The sequence below is a fragment of the Chrysemys picta genome, chromosome 14, assembly GCF_011386835.1.
Source record: "Chrysemys picta bellii isolate R12L10 chromosome 14, ASM1138683v2, whole genome shotgun sequence".
Lineage (NCBI taxonomy): Eukaryota > Metazoa > Chordata > Testudines > Emydidae > Chrysemys > Chrysemys picta.
In genome coordinates this window covers 23,005,487-23,024,292 of record NC_088804.1, presented here as the reverse complement: position 1 = coordinate 23,024,292, position 18,806 = coordinate 23,005,487, and the positions used below count along the sequence as shown (strand labels likewise).

Genomic DNA, 18,806 nt, shown 5'->3' with positions numbered 1-18,806 from the left:
AAGTGACTGTATGTGGGTAATTAATATATGAGCTCTTGACCGCCCATGCCAGTCTCAACTTTGGACCTATCCACATGCAGCCTACTCAGTCCTAAGCAGTTACTATCCACAAAAACCCTGCAATAACCCCCCATGCATGGCTTCCAGAGGAGGAGAGAGAAACGAGTCCTTGCCACCCATGTCATGTGACAAATATACTTAACTTTTGGGAGGGCTCAATCCTCCTTTTCCCACCTTGCAGAGTCTCCCAGAGTTACTGTAGGCCTGAAGAATTCAGAATATACTATCCCATACAGGCACATGGAAAAAAGTATCATAGGGTACGTCCACACGGCAATAAAACCTCAGAGCCTGGTCTACAGACTTGGGTTTGTGGGGCTCTCACAAAAAAAACAACCCATGATGGCAAGTCTCAGAGCCCAGGTCTACGGACTCGGGCTCGTGCTACAGAACTAAAAATGGCAGTGTAGATGTTCCCACTCAGGCTGGAGCTTGGGCTCGGAAACCCAGCCTCTGACACATGGAAAGGGACTTTGACAAGATTCTAACATTAAAATGACAAGCTATACCCATATTTGATAAAACTGAAAAAGCTAAAGTTTTCATGTACACAGGAAGAGGTTAAAATGAGTATGTTAAGAATAAATTGAACAAAAATAATAACAGAGCAAAACCATAGAGAATCCCTAAATATATGCTAAGGGAGGCCATCAAAGCAGTTAGCATCACTAAGTCTGAAATAGACTTATGCAGAAGAACCAGGGTAACAGAAGGAAACAGTGAAGAAGGCAGGTGATGCTGAGGGTGCGCCTACACTGTGCATTAGTGCACACCAGAGGGATATACATTCTAGTATGCGCTAGCATGTTACACACTAACCTTTGTGGACCCTGCGGGAGCACACTAAAAGTTCCTTAGAGTGCGTTAGTACAGTCCCAATTGAAACAGTACCCCATTGATATGCACTAGGGAACTTTCCTCACACATCAGCAGGGTGGTGCACAACATGCTAGTGCACACCAGAACTTACTCCCCTCTAATACGGACTCAAACCCTGCGCAGACAAGCCCTGAGACTACCACAATTGGAAAAGGATGATTCTGTTAAAGTGACCTTTTCCTCCATCTAACCATTCCTGTATTTTTTTTTAGGAATGTTGCCATATATCTTTCTCAACGGACTCCGAGTATCAGTCTATACTGGAAATTACAACTCCCATCCATACATGTATTGCGACATCTTGACAACCCCAGCCTGTTACCTTATGGCATAGAACACCCACACTGTCCTGCACCTCTCACCTGTATGTATTCTCAAATGAACTTTTAAGTGGTGTGATGTTCTGAATGTTTTTCCACAATATGGACAGTCTTTCATGGCAGAACCAAGGCTCCTGTCTCTCAGTAAAGCTGGCTGCTGGATTCCTACCGATCTCCCAGCTTCTTCTCCGATGTCTGAAACACAGAAATGTTCTCACATCACTTCAGCACATGTCAGAAGTTGTTCTCGCTGAAACTGCTAACACAACACAAAGTTAAACATGTCAATACTACACCTGTCTATTTCATTCTTTAAATCTGACAGAATGCTGACAATTCATGTATTTTCTTGTTATTCTCTTAAATTATTTCATCTTTCCTAACGTCACTTTAAACAGCATATGGTACCTTTATATTGAACTGAATTATACAAGAAAGGAAACAGCTGGGTCAGCAGCTGGTTTGATTTCTTCTTTTGCTTAGTTCCTATTAATTTTTTCCCAAAAAGTTTCAAAAAGTTGTTTTGTTAAATATGGTTAATTTATAATTATTATTGAAAAGTTGAGCATGTTAATATGAAAAAGTTTTAATTAATTATATTAAAAAATTAAAAAAACAACAACAATACAGTTGTGAAGATATTGGGGAAGATTGAAGAAGTGACACTGCCTCCCTTTCTGCATACAAATTGGAACAGATAATGCCACCTTTCTAACACAGTATTCCATCACTGGCATTAGGCTGCACAAGGCATAGTGACTGGCTTAATGTCAGGGAAAGCCAATGAAAAAACAGGCCAGGTGAGGGGAACTTTCTCTTCCACTCTCCTCTACATTTTCATATATGGGGGCACGCTCACTGTACATCTTACTGCAATAGCTGCTGTGTCTAATATGACACCATTTAGATCTTCTAATTAAAAAAAGATGTTATTTTCTCAGGCATTTTGAACAATATGGCTATCGGGAATATGTTTCAAGCAGGATATGAACAAAGTGAGTTACAGTTTAGGCATAAGACTGACAGGAAAATTACAAAAAAGGTAGGGTATTTTTAAAAGGTGATTATTAAAACCAATCTTATATCTCAAATTTCACTTTGTATTTATGAAGATTTCCCATGTAATATGTGACATACATGCATCAGTACAAAAGCAAAGAAAGTAGGAAGGCAAATGTAGAAATTTTGAAATGGAATTACTATATTGTTATACTACAGGGGCAGACTACACATAGGTACATTCTGAGAGTTGTGTGCAGAGGTTCAGCTGTGCAGCTCCCATTGATATTAACAGGAAACATATAGTTAAAACTTTGTGCACAGCCTTGATAATTTTGCCCATAAAGTATTGATTAAAATTGTTCCATCCTCAGCTTTTTGCTGTGTAACCAAAGCTATCAGAAGATGGAATGCAATTTACACGGAGTTGTCTTTTATTCAGAAATGATAGGACATAACAAAAAGTATTTAACATTTGGCTTAAGAAAAACATTCAGTAGCACAGACCCCAATACTGCATTACTGAACAAGGTAACAGTAGAAATTTTAAGCAAATATCATATAATGGATACTGTCACTATTTTGATGAAGGTTGGGGAGTGATGAAAACACGAGTGAGACTGACAGAACAGATAGAGCTATGTGTGAACTTGTGAATCCAGAAAAGCCTTAAGAGTCATATTTTTAATTGCAACAACAAAATGCTCTTACCTAAGAAAGCTGCAAACAATATAAAAATCTAATAATTAGTAACAGAAATCTAAAGTTCTAAACTCCCAGCTAGCTTTCCTCTGTACCATATTAAATAGAAGAATCGTTTCTTTATGGAAATGCAAATATTTCTATGGCTGAAACATCTGTAAAAAAAGACACCAGGACTATGCTTTGCCATATACTTGCACTCAGCCTTGTAATGGTCACTTTTTAAAAGGTGAAAAAGCATAGCTTTCTAAAACCAATACATGCCTGACTATATTCGCTGAAAGTTCTTCGTTCTACTTGAAATATTGCAGAGTTAAAACACAATATTTAAGTAGAAGGCCAGTAACTGTCATTTTGAATTATTCACAAGTATTTAAATGTAACATAATTCAGGGTATATGCTGTCTTTCAAGATCAAGGCACACATAGATAGGTGCAAACCTATATTTCCGAATTGCCCAAGGAATTCTGATTTTCCACTGTTTGTTTGTACAGTGTTCAACAAAAGAGTTTTATATGATAAGGTCCAAAACTACTTTAGAGAAAAGCATTTCTGAGATTGTGAAGTGCAAAATACTGTAAGTATGATGACAATGAAAAGAAAAACTCTCAACTGATCAATAAACACTTTGTGAACACTATAGATAAATATATAGATAAAGTTAACAAGCCACTCAGGATGAATTTACAGAATAAGAGTACTAGTTATGTTTTGCTATATGTCACTGTAAATGATGGTCTGTTATCTATTTCCCTTTTATCATTCTATCTAGAATATGTGTGGCCCAATAAAAAAGAATAAATTTGTAAGATAAACAGCTCACTTTGCAGATTTAAGAGACTAATTTTCACTTTACACAGAACTGAATTTTTTGAGGCTGTGAGGCTATGGAGTTTACTCTAGCACTAATCCCTCTGAAAAAGCAAACTGAAAACAACAATGAAGCAGAGAAAGATGTGGGTGGTCTGAAGAGTTTCCTTTAATTTAAGTAGACATACAGTAGATAGCGCTAAAGGCTTTACTCCAACAGGGCCTTACCTATAAGAATATTTTCTTCCCACAGTGAACACATTCCCAAGACTTTAAAGCTGTGTTGAGGGTTTCTCTTTTCAATTCTGATAGAGGTATATAAAATCATGAGTGATATGGAGAAAGCGAATAAGGAAAAGTTATTTACCTGTTTCCATAATATAAGAACTAGGGGCCACCAAATGAAATTAATGGGCAGAAAGTTTAAAACAAATAAAAGGAAGTTCTTCTTCACTCCTTGCCTGAGGAGGTTGTGAAGGCTAGGACTATAACAGGGTTTAAAAGAGAACTAGATACATTCATGGAGGTTAAGTCCATTAATGGCTATTAGCCAGGATGGGTAAGGAATGGTGTCCCTAGCCTCTGTTTGTCAGATGGTGGAGATGGATGGCAGGAGAGAGATCACTTGATCATTACCTTTTAGGTTCACTCCCTCTGGGGCACCTGGCATTGGCCACTGTCGGAAGGCAGGATACTGGGCTGGATGGACCTTTGGTCTGACCCAGTATGGCCATTCTTATGTTCTTAAGTTTTCTGCTTACAGAGCCCACCAAAGTGCTGGAGGTCACTGCTACCTGAATTACATCTAACTCTTTTTACTTCAGTCAATGAAAATGTATGTTCATGATTGCTGTCTGTCCCTTTCAGACCCTACCTCACATCTCTCCTCTCACTAGGACCTGAGTTAGAAAACCATTCCCATTCTTCAAAGCACTTATACAGATGCTAATTAAAAGCATGTTCTTAAGTTCCATTTGACTCAATATCTGATAAGTTACATTCATTGGCTTAAAACAACCAATAGAGGGTTAAGAAAAAATTAGCTTACATGTATGATCTGTAAAATAAGAGAACTATAGTCATAAATATGAGGGGGGCTAGCAGCAGTAACAGTAAGCTAACAATAATGGATATAGGCACAGGTAAAGCTTCTCCACATGGCTCTGCAACACTGACTTGCAACATGCCCCCATCCATCCCCAAACTATTTCACTGGTGGGAAACTTGCCAGCTGTACTGAGCTGTGCCAGCAATCTGTGAAAGGTTTCACTATGGACATATAGGAACTAGGATTAGTCCTACCAAATCTATTCCACTTGTGATTTAATCAGGATTTGGGGGGTGGGGGAGAAAGTCTCTGAGGTGATCAATTCCAAGGACCAAAAAAAAAAAAAAAGAAAAGAAAGAGGAAAAAGAATGGTACTTACAATAACTGTGGTTCTTCATGATGTGGTGTCCACATGGATTCCATTTCTGGTGCGCATGTGCCCAATGCACATGAGATCCGATTATTTGGCTAGGACTGTCCATTAGGGCCATGCCTGTGCCATGGATATCTTCCACTCAAGAACATAAAGGACAGAGAGGACCCAACCGTCCCTCAGTTCCTTCGCCAATTCAGAATCCTGTAGCTATAGGACTCCATAGAAATGAGGAAGGAGGGTGGGTTATGAAATCCATGTGGACAACATGTCTCGAAAAACCAGTTACTGCAGAGTAAGTAACCATTCTTTCTTCTTTGAGTGATTGTCCAGATGGACTCTACTTCCACTAATAATCACCTCATAGTTGGACAGGAGGTGCTAGGAGTCCTATTTAAACAAGGATTGCAGGACAGCTCTACCAAAGCAGGCATCTGATCTTAAAGCCTCAGCTATGGAATAGTGCTGGGTAAAAGCATGTATGAATTCTATACTTTGGGTTACCAAAAGTGTGGCTTTTTCTCTATTGATCTTGAGCTCCACTGTGGTAAAGAGCCCTAATATCATGAGAATCAACCTGGTCACCTGCTGGTGAGATTTTCCCCAGATCAGCAGTCATCCAGGTATGGGTATACCTGAATGCCATATCTTCTTAAGTGGGTTGTGATGACCAGTAGGCAATGAGAGAATATTTTTGGTGCCATGGAGAGACTCAAGGTAGTAAGAGTCCCCTACTATGAATCTGAGGTATTTTCTATGTGCTGGATCTATGGACAGATGGGAATAACATCCTGAAGGCAGAGACCACTGAATCAATCTTGAGGATCTAATAAGGGCATAGCTGAGGCCAGGGCTACCATCCCGAACTTGAAATGATGGATGAATCTGTTGAAGCATCTCAACTCTAGAATCAGATGCCAGCCCTCCTTTTTCTTTGAGATTAAAAAAGCAATGGGAGTAGATCCCCATGCCTCTGAATTCCAGGGGCATCTCTTCCATTGCTCTGAGTTGCAGAAGGGAATCTACCTCCTGTTTTAACAGTGTCTTGTGAGAGGGGTCCCTAAAATAGGACAGGGAAGGAGAGTGGGGAGAGGACGAAGAGACTGGAATGGCTGGAACTTCCCTTGTTTATACTTTCCAGGACCCACTGGTCCAAGGAGATCTGGGTCCAGGCCTCCTAAAAATAAAAATGGTGGTTGACAAAAGCAGGGGAAACAGGGTATAGATCCTCACATGGTTCTGATTGGCTCTCAAAAATGGCATTAAACTTATTAAAGGTAGATGCAAAGTGTGAAGCAGAGGAGGATGAGGCAGAGGGCTGCCTGTGATCGAAGTTCTGTTTCTTTCTCAATGGCTCCAACTGTCTGTGTGTTATATATACAGGATATATAGTATATACGTAGTAATAGAATAGTAATATACGAGTAGTATATTAGTAAATACTATAGTAATACGAGGTAGAGGGCCTCTGTCTGATGAGGCTTTAAGTTTTGGCCTGCTTTCTCCTTGTGGCTGGAGTGTACGCACTCAAGGAGTGAAGAGCAGTTCTCAGACCCTTTAAATGAATACAGGACTTCATCTGTTCACGTATTAAACAGTTCATAACCTTCCAATGGGATGCTCTCAATGATGATTTGGAACAACTTGAGTAGTCCACAAGAATGAAGCCATGAAGTCCTGTGCATCACAGTGAAAGTGGCCACTGAACATGCTGCCATCTCAGATGTGTCTAGAGCAGCCTGCAGAGATATTCAGGCTTCTATTTGTCCTTCAGACACTTGAGATTTTAGCTCCTCCCTATGCTCCCATGGAATCTTCTCTATGGACTGTGACAACATGACCCAGTTTAGATAGTTGCATCAGATCATTCAAAATGCACATCTAGAGGCTAGCAATGTAGTAGACCTTTCTACCAACTCTTTCTATCAATTTTTGGACCTTTTTGCACCACTACCACATTTGAGCCCAGGACTGAATGGATGAAGAAATATTCAAATCCCTTAAAAGGAACTTGACAATGCCTCTTAGCTTTATTGAACAGGGGTACCCTGGATGCTGGTGTTTCAACAAGTCCTCACTGACAGGCATGAAGGAGTGCAGAATCTCTAGTAATTTGTGAGATTTTTCTTGCATTACCTTCACTGGGATCATGCTCTGTTAGAGGTCGGGGAAGGTCCTAAAACTATCCAGCAGACAAGGAGTAGAAAGGAAGACTCCCTCATTGGATGTGGGGGAAGATATTGCTGTTGGAATCAATTGATCTTCCATCATCTTTCTTGCTGTCATGCTCCTGCTGGTGCAGACTATGACACTGTACCTCCTGAACCTCTTGAGTAGACCTATGATGATTTGTGGGGGTGAGAGCAGGAAGATTTCGTAACTGGTTGCTTACCACAAGAAGCTCCAAATGACCCAAGACTGAACATTGTAGGGGCTGGAGGCCAACGGGATGGAAACCGAAGTAAATGTTCCCCATGAAATCCCTAAGATCTGTGTTTGTAAGAGTGATCCCAAGATTCTGTATCAGACCGATATGGCTCATAAGAGGAAGAGGGAGGGGTATGGTGGGGGAAATCTCCCTGCTATTCTTGGAAGAGGAGGAAGAAAAGCATCTAATTCTTCCAAGGGGGGACTCCCTGTCTAGTGTCCTAGGGCACTCTCAAACCACACCAGCAACCTAAACAGGAGAGCTCATCAGTACCGAGGTAGTATTAGTAAGTGGTATTGAGGCAGTAGCACTTCTAGCAGCGTAGTTTACAACAGCAGATGAGGACAGCAGGGCTGACTACGACTGTATGATGAATGTCTTTGGTACTGGGAAAGTTGGTGCAGGAAACATCTGCACCATGGAGGTCAATGTCAGAGTTGCAACCACAGAGCTTACTGGTACCGGAAACATCAGTACTGAGGAGTTGGTATTGAGGGAAGTGTGGACCACAGTCTCAGGTGGTACTGTGATTACTGAGTGATGAGCCAATCTGGGCTATGAGCTGCATTTCAGCTAGAGGCATGAGCTGAGATAGAGACATGAGAGACAAAGGATGGTCCAGTGATTATAAAGCTAGACTGGGACAGAGGAGACCCAGGTTCAGTTTTTTATTCAATCAGATTTCCTGCCTGACCTTGGACAAGTCATTAGGCTATGTCTACATTAGCAGATGATTACACAGTGTGCAGAGGAGCAGGGGGACACTGTAGGAGTTCTGTCAAACTGCCACAGGCAGGAAGAAGGAAGTTAAGGATGATTGGACTCGCTTTGCCAGTTATGTCCATGGGTGTGGGGGATGTGAGGACATCCAGGGCGGAGTTACCAGTGCACACTGCTGGCCAAAAAGAAACCTCTTTCACATGCATGGGGTCATGTGCACCAGAAGTGGAATCCATATGGACAATCACTCAAACAAGATTTCTTTGAAAATTGTGTACATTTTCCTCAAGATCTCAAAATCAGTGCTGTGTGGCCTACTTTATGTAGTGTTTCAATAAATACGACTAGAAAGAATGCACTAATTTTCTAAAAATAAAAACATATAGTAATTAGGTAGGTAGGATTTACTTCACCCACCCTAGAACCCAAATTGTCAAAGATATAAATGTACCCTGTAAAATTTACAAATGTATTTGTTTGCTCTGTGAAACCCTGTACTTGCACATACACGAAGAGACACTTTCATGTACAAAGGAGCTAAATTGCAGTCCTTTTGCAGGCTAAACTCCCACTGAAGGCAGTTGGAGTCTTGGTGACAAAAGGATAGCCAAATTAGCCACAAATAGGTAATCACATGGGAGAGGCAATCACACACAAAATAGGTAATCACACTCAAGTATGCATTTGCACACACACATTTTCCAGACTGTATTGGAGGTCCCTTTGAAAATATGGTCAAAAATCTTTAAAGCTCCACATAATCCCATGTTTTCATATATTTCTGAAATTTAAAATACTTGCAGTTCTTTAGAACTGCCTGTAAAACTTAATGAAATATGGCACAACATGAAGTGTTAGGATCACTGTAATTTTTAAAATATCTATAAAACTACCCAGTCTGATCCACACAGTATGCGTGTAGCTCTCTGACCAGGAGATACTATATTCTGAATCTGAAGTGAAGCAGCAATTTAGTAGATGCTAAAAACCTGCCACCGTTGTTTTGGCTTGCAGGTCTGCCTGCACTTAAACCATTTCTCACCTTGAGAAATACCACAGAATATTCAATTTCTGGGAAAGCATCATTTTTTTCTTATTCTGTCTATACTTTGGAGTTAGCTTGAATCATTTTCAAAATTATGAAATATATAAACTTCAGCGGAAACTTTTTTTTTCATTTTATGTTCAGTGGACCCAGTTCTGCCCTCAGTTATACCTGTACAACCCAACTGACTTCAATAAAGCTGCACAAATGTGACTGAGAGTACAATCTGGACCAGCGCTTATATTTTGAAACTAAACCCCTATAATCATCACAAGTGCTTGAACTTTTTGTTAGTGAACTTCATGGCTTAAAATGAAGGATTCTAATATTACTGAAAAACTAACTGTATTTTGGTCTCTGGTAACTTTAGGTCAGTGACAACTTGATGCCTCTATTGTTACATCAAGGATTTAGGTTTTATAATGACTATATATGGTAATCTTAAACTGTTATGCATTAATATGAATTGGCAAAGAATTTGTTTAAACAGAGAGCTATTTTAGAGAAGAACTGGAAAGGAGGCCAGTGAGAAAGCAACAGCCAAATTCTGTTTGTATTATTACGAATGAAGACTATACCAAAGGTTCAGCTGATAAATAAAAAGTATACTACTTGTGACATCAGACTTCCCTGCTAGTCCTTTGAATGGGCAAATGAAAGGCACTTACAGCTAGTGTATATGCGTTATCAATGAGTGCACGAGTAGGTACACTAGTTTTGAAAATTCAAACTGGTGAGCTAAAATGTTAAGGCCTATTTATGAGAGGGAAGAGTCACAATATACCTCAAGTGATCATAAGCCTATCATAGCCAATACCTCAGGCTGGAATGAGCTATCTAGGTGTTATCTCATGCATGAGGGAAAGGGAGTCGGAAATGTTCTAAGCAATTTGTCAGTAACTGGTAAAGCAACAACTACTGACTTTGAAGGCAGCAGACATGTTTACTAGTATTCTGAGTAGCTGAAAATTTTGTTTTCATAGCCCATCGTCCAAAAATACATCACACCATAGTATTTAATTTATGCAATTCATTGATATAATATGGTATTTTTCACTACACTATGCTTTCTGAGGAGGGTTTTGTAGGCCCTACCTTAAGCATCAGTATAAATAAATACTCTACAGCAATGCAAATATTTGATAAGCAGCTTACATCCCAATTATTACTATATTTCTTACCCTATTTGTAATTTACACCTAACCACACTTTTAAATAAGCAACTTAAAACCATAGAGGTTTTTTTCTGCTTTAAGTCACAAATTCCCAAGAGATTTTTTGGTAGGTATTTTATTTTTTAGAAAAGTCTGTAGCTTTTAAAACCTTTTAAAAATAATTTGAACACCTCAAAAGTAATTTTTAAATACATCTTTTTGGCTGTCTGATTTGTTTGAAGAATTCTGTAAAAAAAGACACAGAAAACAAGTTGTAATGTTTAAAAAAAATAAGCTTGGTCACTTGCCATTAACTTATGGAGCTCAGTTTAGCCTGAAAATTATGCACATTGAAAGGAAAAATGATTATTTAGAAATAACATTTTCCCCAGAGACTTTTTTTTTGCCATATTCTTTTTCAAACAAAGAAGACATCTTAAGCACCTTGCAATATCTTTCATTTAATAGCTGGCAGAAGGAAAGTCCCAGATGAACATTGGCCTGTGTCTTTCTCTTTAACCAGCTGAGTGATCCAAGCTTTTAATATAGCTGTTCCAATTATTGTAAAAGTCATCTAGTACCTTATAACCACAAATATTGACAGTTTATTGCACAATGCATTCATGACATTTGAAGGTCACATCATACATAATACATACTCTTTTAGAAAAGTGTCTGGAACAAAGAGATACATGATCAGCAATTACAGCATAGTACTGTTATGTATGATTTTAGACTTATTTAAAACTAAATATTGTATGAAATGCATATTGATCATTAATCTAATTGATGAACTGCATAGTTCATTTTTAGTATTTAGTTTTTGTTCATCACTGATACTATGCTCACTGATACTGTCCCTGCCCCAAGAAGCTTACAGTGAAAGCACCAATCCTGCAAACATTCATATACATGCTTAATTTTATATGCAGCAGTGGTCCCAGCCAAGTCAAGTCTATGGCCCTCTATCTTGCAGACGCTGGGATCTGCTACACAAAGTCCCACTGGAGTAAAGGAGGAGTGTGTGCAGGCGATCCCTTTGGAAAATCAGGGCCTGGATGATTATAAAAATCCTTATCTTACATCCAGTTCTCTTTGAAGTCGAGTGGAAATTGTCCATTAACTTCATTGGGATTTGGATCTGGCCCTTAATGATTTATTGCAAATAACGATCTATTGGCTTACATAAAAACTGCAATCTGAATGAAGCAGAAAAGGTTTCCTGAGGAGGTTTCTGAATACATGTAAATGATCTCTCAAAGAAGACTACCATGCCTCTTCAGCAGCCAAACCACACCTTTCTACAACACATTAGAGATCCAGTATATAAAATAGTATTAATTATTTTTTTAACTAAGTTAATATATGTAAGTATAAGGGGCAAGTTGTGCCCTCAGATCTCTACAGACAGTCCACCACTGAAGTCAACAGAAGTTGGAGATGGGCAGACTATGTCTTTAAGAGTGTAAAATATTGGGTTTTCTTATTTTGCTTAAAGGCCTGAGCTGCCAAAACTGACACTCTTGGGGAGAAAAGGGGTTTTGGAAGATCCATTTAACTTATTATGGGCACTGATTTCAGCTCGCCCCCCTTTCATCTCCTCTCCTGTTCTCTCCTATTCCTCCCCTCTCAGTCTACCTCCTTCACACTTCTACTGTTTCCCTATCTTCCTTCCCTGATCCATATGTAGCTCAACTTCCAAAGCATGACTTGGGTTCCAGCCAACTGTGTGATGACAAAATGTGGCTTTTTAATTTTTTTGTTAAAGACTTTTAGCTTTTGGGAGCACAGCAGCATGATGCTATATACATATAAGATATTTTTATAAACAACATATGGCGGTTTATCTTCATTGCTGCTACTTTAGAACCACATTAAGGGTATGCCTGGGGCAGCAGCAATGGTGCTACGTTAACAATGGAGAGTCAGGCTGACACTTACACAGCATATGGGAATTGAGGGGGTTACCCAAATACTATGAGGTAGGTAAAGGAGGACAGAGAAGCAGGGAGGAGCAAGTAGAGGCCTGAGTGATGTACATCTAAGCCTAGCGACCTCCCTTCTGCTCACTAAGGGCTGGGTAGTACCAGTGCTAACTGACAGATCTGCTGCATTGTACTACCTGAATTACAGTACCAAGGAGGAATCTGTTCCTCCTACAGCTGTCTGGAAGTGATTCATCATATTCCTCTGAGATCTATATATCAGATCTACCAGGGAAAATGATTTGGCAGGCTATTTCATTCAAAGGAACCAGATCAATTTCTGAGTGCCCCCAAACCTACTTTTGCCCAGTGCTATTACTTCTGTACTTGTCCAGACACAGACCAAAGGGCTCTGTCAGGTGAGTTCTCCTCTAGTACAGGACAAGACTTCTTGTATGCATTCCCTCCTTTTATTCTACTTTCTGGAATCCTTCAAAAGGTGAGACAGAAGTCAGCACACTTGATCCATCCAACTCTTGCATGAACAGTTCCGTTCTGCTACTCCAGTCTCCAGGCTTTGGCTGAGGAAACATGCTGTTTCTGTCTGATCTTTTCTCTCAGTGGCATTTGTGTGTGTGTGTTTTAATCCAGATCCCACTTTGCTTAATTTGTCTGCATGGATCATAGGCCCCCAAAATGCTAAATCCTTGGATTTGCCAAATGATCATGAAGTCCCATTAGACTCCTATAAGTCTTCCACAGGAAAAGTGGATGCATTAAAAAGTGGATGCTTTATCATTTAGGTTTCCAGTCAGGGTCTGGGCCTCATTTTTGTTTGCTATCTTGCATGTGAGTGTATCGACTTTCAGTGATGAGCACTGGCTTTTTTCTCTCTTTCTTTGAAAGTACCTTTCTGAGTGTCTATTTCTCCTTATTACCTCCCTGTGCATAAAGCATCCATTTTGACTGATCCACCACTGAACCAATTTCTTACTCTTTGGTGCAAAGTCCAACCAATGTGTGGGTTTAAATCTGGCTTTTTCAATCTTTTCTGGGACTTTTCATTTGCTATTTTCACCATCGTCCTTTAACCCTTACAAACCTTGAAATTTACCTCCTTGGTTGTTACCTCTGTAAAACATGTAAGTGAACTCCAAGATTTCCTAGTCCGTTCCCCTTGCATGTATTTTTAATCAAGGGTAGGATATGTGTCATCCTCACCTGAAGTTCTTGTCTAAAGCAGTCTCTGATTTTCATGTGAGTCAGTCTATCTTTTCTTACCCAAATTCTTGACTCACCCGTGTCAGCTTTGATCTACCAGCTGAATGTGAAAGGGGAGCTCAATTATTGCCTGGATAGGACAAGGTCTTTCCACACTCCGTCCAGATTGTTTATTACATTTGGAGAAAATTCTAATGAGGGAATCTAACTCAGTGCAGAAGCAATCCAAATGGATCATCTTTTGTTTTTAGATGTGTTATTTTCAGGCAGGTGTTCAGGTACCAGATGGCCTTAAAAACATACCACTAGGGTGACAGCAGCTTCTACAGCCTGTCTGCATCCTATTCCCATCTCTGAGATTTGCAACATGGAGTCTGATAAACACTTTACCCAGCATTGCTCTCTTGAAGCCAAGACTAGCTCAGATACCAAATTTGGGATAGCTGCCTTACAGTCCCTCTTTAATTAAATAATCCTGATTTCCTACTCCTGGGATGGATTGCTACTGCTGATTAATCTCCAAAAGTGAAGATCTGTGGAGGCAGCTTCATGAAGGAGAAAATGAGGTTACTAACAAATCAACTAAAACAACAAGTAACTGGAGTTCTATGCATATATTGCCTTCCCTCATCCATACTCACCTTGATTCTTCCACATTTCTTTCCACAGTATCTCTGTGTATTCTGGAAATAAGGTAAAGGAGGAAGGGTTATGGACCTTATTCTGACCTCAGTCTAGTTACTGAGCTGCACATGCACATCAATGTGGCACAGCATGCAGGCTTCAGGGTGTTGATATTTGGATGAAATAGAGATCCCAAGTCAGTGGTAAGTAAACTATAAGAAACATGGTGGATTCAGGTGGCAGGGGGTTGTGTGAATCCCTTTTCTGGTCCCTCTCTTTTTCTGTTCAGGTTCTACACTGTGCCCATGACTGTAGTCTCTGATGGGAAGATTTTCATAGGCATAAATGGGAGCCCAACTCCTGCTGATTTTCAGAGGCTTTGAAAATCTTTTCCTGATTAACCATAGTAGCACTTAGTGTGGGTTTGCATCGCTTGATTTTCACTTTCGATTTCTGGATTCAAACAAACTAAAACTATTGATTCAAAAGCTCAAACTATTGATTTTTCCTGCCTCCATGTCAGATCCAAGAACATGGCCAAATTTGCTCAAAAAACAATACAGAGTTGCCAATAGGTCCCTGAGATCCAGGTATTATTATAGAAGTTTCACTATTATTTTATACTGGAGTGGCATCCAGCACAACACTTCACATACCTGAAGTAATCAAAACTTTTACACATTATTTTAATGAAATAACATGTCAGCTAAAACTTTAAAAATGTCTCAGACTCCTCTATGTAAACCCAGTTAGGAAAAAATAAAAATGTAATCAAAATCTAGGATACCTTTTAACTTAATACCATATAAATGGGCTTATTACATTATTATATTAACTATGTAACTCAGTAGGTACATTGGTAGCTGAACCTTTAGCCTAATTTGGTATAGTATTCTTAATATGCAATAATAATATAGCAGCATGCTATACCGGGATAATAAAAATACAAAGGGTGACATATTAGCTGGTCTATCTATAGTAATCTTACAACACCTTGATATGACAATACATGAACATCATTTGAACTTCTATGGTGTATGCTGTCAATGAGTAGTAAGAATACTATTTTGAACAGGCCATCCTCTGGTTCAGCTGAGCTTGTGGCATTGGTTTAGGCATGGGCTTTCAGTAGGCTGGAACAATCCTGAAACTAATTTTGCATGTGTCAGAGTTGGACTTTGGCCATGCATGTCAGTATGCTGAAATAGAGCTATTTAAATCCTGTGCCTTATTTTACATGTGCTGGGTTGGAATGTGGCCCTGAAGCCTTTTGGGTCTCCATCTGTAGATATGAAAGCCAGGGTGTGCCCTGGCCCTCTGGCTGTTATTAGTGTCTTCACTTCTATAGAACTCATCCTGTCTCTGATCTCACCAGCTACAAATTTCCAACTAGTCTTGTGTATTTGTGGACTTGATGGCTAGGCTTATCAAACCTCTGATGTTTCTGGATAATTCTGCCTCAAGTTTCCTTGCTTTCTTGGCTGTCTTCTTTTGGACTACAGCATTCCTTGAATTTCTGTTACGCTAGACAGCTTTGGTGCAACACATCAATGACAAGAAGTGTCAGTCTCCCCAGCCCACTAATTCCTTGGAGTTGATAAGTTAACAATTGTCTTCTTCAATACTAGATAAGACAGTCTTCTGTCACTTTCAACAGGCTGCACAGATTCCATGCCCCAAGGTTTACTACGGGATCTCTTCAAGTTTCCTAGGGTGATGCTGCTTCACTTGTAACTACTGCTCAAATTCACTTAACACCTGCACAGCCTGGTCAAATGCTATTTAGTTGTCATTTAATTGGGGGGGACAGGAGAAGGAATAGAGGCTTTAGGTATCCAAGCTTCTCAATAACTACAACAAACACTAGCTATGGGTTAATCAGGACTAGCAGCACAGGGTCAAACACCAACTCCCTTAGCCACATGGGCCTTTTCACAACACCATCATTTCTTCAAACTCCAGTGCTAAAAGTTTTATAAAAAACGTTACTCTGCATGCACAGGAGCAACCTGGGTCTCATAAATAATTCAGTCATGTATTGTTTTTTTTAAGCTTTCAAAAGGGTCCAGCTGACAGCGTGAACTAAAGCTTGCAAAATATCATCTTGAAAAATTAAATTACATATATAGATAGACATTTGAATTTGAAAGTTACCTTCTACGTGCTCTCCCCTGGGCTTAGTCTCTTCTACTTCACTGCCAGTATAAGAGTGTTGCCTGATGTTTCAGACAGTATTGATAACCTGCCTGAAAGTTTCTCACAAGCTCATCTGCCATGGCTGTAAAGGTCATAGCTTGCTGCTGAAGTTCTTGGACATAGCAATCAGGAAAGACCCATCTCTTGGTGTGAGAGACTAGAACCTGCAGCCTTAAGGAACCTTTTCTTGCAAGTCAAAAGACAAGCACCTGCCGCTTTAAGACTCACATCCATATCTCGGGGTATAGGCAACTCCTACAGCCCCAAAACAACTTGAAACTAATGGTGTGAAGAAAGAATGGGTGATAAGCTCTGGGAAGAGGTGTGTCAGGTTTTACTTCAAATATTAAATTATATGCAATGAAACAAATAGGACAGATATTTGGCACAAACTGGCCTCCAGCATGATTCTATTTAATTGTGTCTGAACCCATGGGCCTGCTTGCCACAGACCTCTGTCCCCACTGTTATATGGCTAGTGAGAAGAGAAGACAGAGTGAGTCCAATTAATTCTTCCCACTAGCTCTTCCCCCTACATTACTTTGAAGGCCTTGAATCTTCTGCTCTGAGGAATGGAACTGTGAAAGGACTGGTAAGACCCAGCTGCATCGGGGGAGACCATCTTGTACCAGCAATGATATGAGGGAGGAAAGGTGGGAAAAATCCAAAGGGGAGGGGGAGAGAGATGGAAGTTAAATAAGCTTGCTAGTATAACCATGACTTTAAAGATACAGACTTGAAAATACTATATTTGTCTCCCTTCCACCTATCAAAATGGCCACAATTTAGTTAAATTGCATGTCAAGGATTTGGTCTAGGGTTCAGCGGTAGGGATCAGGTCTGATGGCACTGAAATTTGACAAGCTCATCTTGTGGAATTTCAGCACCAAATGACAGAAGTTTCATGAGATCAAATGACTTTGCAAGATTTCCACATCTTCAATAGCAGCAATATTAGCAATAGTATATCACTCCATGGCACCACAGTGAGGAGGTGCTAGATAGAGTTTGGATTAACTAGATAAGGAGACAGGCATATTCTTGTGAAATTTTCAACATCTTGGACTGTGCTCACAAAACTGCCTGTGAACTGGAAGTAGAAAACAAGTCCTTTCCAATTTTGGTTCTGACCTAGAAACAAAACTGTAAGGATGGCTTCAGAAATATTGATTTAAATCCAAATTTACCCCTGCAATTTAAAGGTTCTAATTTTGGTTCATCTCTATGCTAAATTAAGACACTCTACAAGAAGTAACATCACACAGTGAATAGACTAATTTAAAATCCTGAGAATGCAAGCCACTGCTCTTGTGGGAATATGTTTCCAGGCCTTTTCAGGGGGTGCTAGTGGGAGCCCTCTCCAACAGCCTGGCAGCCCAGGCTGAATGTGGTGCTTAACAAACTGGCTTGCAATTGACATATTTGAAAGCTACCTAGGACTAGCCAGCCTACCCCAGCATACTGGGTGTTTGGGACAATATGAAGGACTGATACACATTGGGAGAGGGAGACTAAACCGATATCAGTAATATTACTGGTACTAGTCTTATACTGGCCACAGGTACATTATGAGGGCTCCTAGCCACAGTGGGACAAAGATCTGTAGTTCACAGTAGAGCATCTATAGATGACTAGGGATGGAGTTGCCCATAGGCATGCTGGCATACTTTAATTAAAGTAGGACTGCTGGGACTTATCACTGGGTAACAGTTAATAATTTTATATTACTATCATAATGAATTTTATTAATAAATTTGCAGCCAGAGGCCTTTAACCAAGAGACCAAGAGACTAGTGTTGTGTGTTTATTTTAAACCATGATAGAAAGATGCTACTGAGCAAGATTTAGGCACTCGGATATTACATTGATGAGTGCCATAGACAGGACCATAAATAAAACATAGAGCAAAGATGTGGCCTGTACTGCTACATTAGGTGATGAACTAGACCATGAAACAATAAACTGTTTCCTCCTCTGTTACATAAAACTTTTCAACTGACTGTTTTTTAGTCATGCTAAAGCGTTACTTATCTACTCTAGATACTAACTGATTTTTAAGATACTCCTTTCAATCTGGATACTCTTTCACCAAAACTTTTTCAAGTTAGAATGTAAATATCCATTCTGTTAAGGTAATTTCTACCCCATGCCTTAGTGTGAAACCTAAGGGTATGTCTACACTGCAATTAAAAACCCGTGGTTGGCCCAAACCAGATGATTCGGGCTTGTAGCTAATGGGCTGTTTAATTTCAGTGTAGACATTCGGGCTCAGGCTGAAGCCCAGGCTCAAGGTCCTGCAAG

General features: G+C 39.8%; 1 protein-coding gene across 38 annotated transcripts in view; it reads right to left on the bottom strand.

Annotated features, from left to right (window-relative positions):
* The window catches only part of ZNF536 (zinc finger protein 536), a 417,537-nt gene that overhangs the window by 170,157 nt on the left and 228,574 nt on the right, over positions 1-18,806 (bottom strand). For 23 of the 38 annotated variants that reach the window (XM_065567124.1, XM_042852194.2, XM_042852204.2 and 20 more), the window contains 2 exons: positions 14,327-14,368; positions 1,302-1,454 (listed from right to left, as the gene is read on the bottom strand). The exons of 6 other annotated variants lie outside the window; for them this stretch is intronic. In XM_065567124.1, coding sequence (XP_065423196.1) covers positions 1,302-1,454; positions 14,327-14,368 — 195 coding nt within the window. The remainder of the gene's footprint in view (positions 1-1,301; positions 1,455-14,326; positions 14,369-18,806) is intronic. 9 more of the 38 variants (XM_065567130.1, XM_065567126.1, XM_065567125.1 and 6 more) reach the window with 1 other exon arrangement.